The sequence below is a fragment of the Penaeus monodon genome, chromosome 20, assembly GCF_015228065.2.
Source record: "Penaeus monodon isolate SGIC_2016 chromosome 20, NSTDA_Pmon_1, whole genome shotgun sequence".
Lineage (NCBI taxonomy): Eukaryota > Metazoa > Arthropoda > Malacostraca > Decapoda > Penaeidae > Penaeus > Penaeus monodon.
Window position 1 is genome coordinate 5133102 of NC_051405.1, and position 1963 is coordinate 5135064.

The 1963-nt window shown below is 44.5% G+C and overlaps 1 protein-coding gene across 1 annotated transcript; it reads left to right on the top strand.

The window, feature by feature from the left end:
• Positions 1-257: 257 nt before the first annotated feature.
• LOC119585556 lies at positions 258-1249 on the top strand. The gene is made up of 3 exons (XM_037934175.1): positions 258-439; positions 539-1032; positions 1095-1249. Exons 1-3 carry the CDS (start codon positions 258-260, stop codon positions 1247-1249), a joined length of 831 nt encoding a protein of 276 aa, XP_037790103.1.
• Positions 1250-1963: the final 714 nt, after the last annotated feature.

Below are 1963 nucleotides of genomic sequence, written 5' to 3' on the forward strand. Positions count from 1 at the left end.
GTATTCTGTCAATTGTGGCCTCTGTGTATGACCCCCTAGGTTTGGCAGCTCCTTTCATCTTGACTGCCAAGCAGCTTATCCAGGGTATGTGTAAAGATGGACTCAGCTGGGACCATCCCATAGGAGAGCCTAGAAGCCTTCAGTGGAAGCAATAGCTAGATGAACTGCAGAGGTTAGTAAATTTCAGGGTACAGAGATGTTTCATACCTCCTGATTTGGGTTCTGTTACCAGTTACACCACTTCTCGGATGTAAGTAATGCTGGATATGGTACAGTATCCTACCTTCGACTCGTCAGTGAAAGTGCACTGCATCATTGTTGCAAGTAAAGCTCGTGTAGCCCCCCTGAAGACCATTACAACCCCACTGTTAGAATTGAATGCTGCAAGAGTTGCTGTCAGTATGGACCGTTTGCTGCGGCAAGAACTAGATCTATCCTTGTTAGAATCGGTTTTCTGGACAGAAATATATTCGAAATGAAAGAGCTAGGCATCATACCTTTGTGGTCAATCATGTATCACAGATCTGTGACTCTCAAGTGTACACTCATGGAGATACGTTGACACCAAGAATAATCCAGCTGACTTAGCATCACATGGGGTTCGGATTGATGAGTTCCTCAAGCGCAAGGACTGGGTAAGTGGTCCCCCTTTCCTTGGGGAAAGTGAGGACTATTGGCCTGCTCTCCCTGCAGATATGGTGAGCAATAAGCTGGATGTAGATAATGCTGAAGTGAAAGGTAACACAGTTGCACTCATTACTTCTGCCAAGGTGCCAGGAGGGATTGATCTTCTGTTTGAAAGATTTTCCAATTGGACCAAACTACAAAGTGTCATGGCTTGGGTCCTTCGATTTGCTAATAAAATGAAGCATGTAACATCTACAAGCAAGAGCTGTTGTATTGTTTCTGGAGGTGTAATGTCAGTTCCTCCTCTTGACTTAGATGACCTTCAACACAGTGAAAAGGTTATTCTGAAAATTGTTCAATCTTCATGCTTTGAAAATGAGCTTAAACTGCTAGCAGAATCCAAAGGCAAGCCCTTTCATTTTCCTAGGTCTAACAGCTTGTGAAACTCAACCTTTGTCTTTCCACAGATGGATTATTGAGGGTAGGAGGCAGGCTTGTACATAGTAAGCTTGAGTATGATGCAAGGCACCCAGTGATTTTGCCCAAGGACTCCCCTGTTTCCAAACTACTCATACATTGGCAACATGAGAAATCAGCACACAGTGGTCCAATTATGTATTAAGTCATCTTAGACAAAGGTATTGGATATTGGGTGCAGGCCCTTTATTAAAGAAGATAACATCTACCTGTACTGTGTGCCGACGTCATGCACCCCGACAATTGAGCGCAGCTTATGTCAGACCTACCTGCTGATAGACTTAGCCCAAATAAACCAGCATTTACACATTCAGGAGTCGACTGCTTTGGACCATTTATGGTGAAAAGAGGTCGTAGTGATGTGAAGCATTACGGAGGGATTTTCACCTGTCTGATATCTCGAGCTGTCCTTTTGGAAGTTGTGAAGACAATAAATATATCCTCTTTCGTTATGGCCCTCTTCAGGTTTTGTGCTAGAAGAGCAGAGAGGGATTTAAAGCAGGAGCTTGTGCAACTCGACCAGTCACAAATGCAAGAAGACATGCTTAAAGAAGGTTTCTCTTGGGTGTTCAACCCACCAGCAGCTTTTCACTTCGGTGGGGTGTGGGAGCACCAAATAAGATCAGTTAGGCGCATCCTATTAGCTCTCCTCCGCCAGCAGAAACTGACTCTTGAGGGATTAGAGACACTCATGTGCAAGGTTGGAGGCTATCCTAAATAGCCGCCCTTTAACCAAATCCTCAGAGGATCCACAAGATGCTGAGCCTATTACTCCTAACCATCTACTTACTCTGAAAGGTCCCTTAGCACCCCCTGGCGAGTTTTTAAAGGAAGATCTTTACAGTAAGCACAGATGGAG

Bases quoted from the DNA above. Each gene is read 5' to 3' on its own strand.
- LOC119585556 (XM_037934175.1), top strand. From the start codon at position 258: ATGCTGGATATGGTACAGTATCCTACCTTCGACTCGTCAGTGAAAGTG. The intron at 440-538 runs GTTAGAATCGGT...GTGACTCTCAAG, and splicing joins CAAGAACTAGATCTATCCTT to TGTACACTCATGGAGATACG. The intron at 1,033-1,094 runs GCAAGCCCTTTC...GTCTTTCCACAG, and splicing joins ACTGCTAGCAGAATCCAAAG to ATGGATTATTGAGGGTAGGA.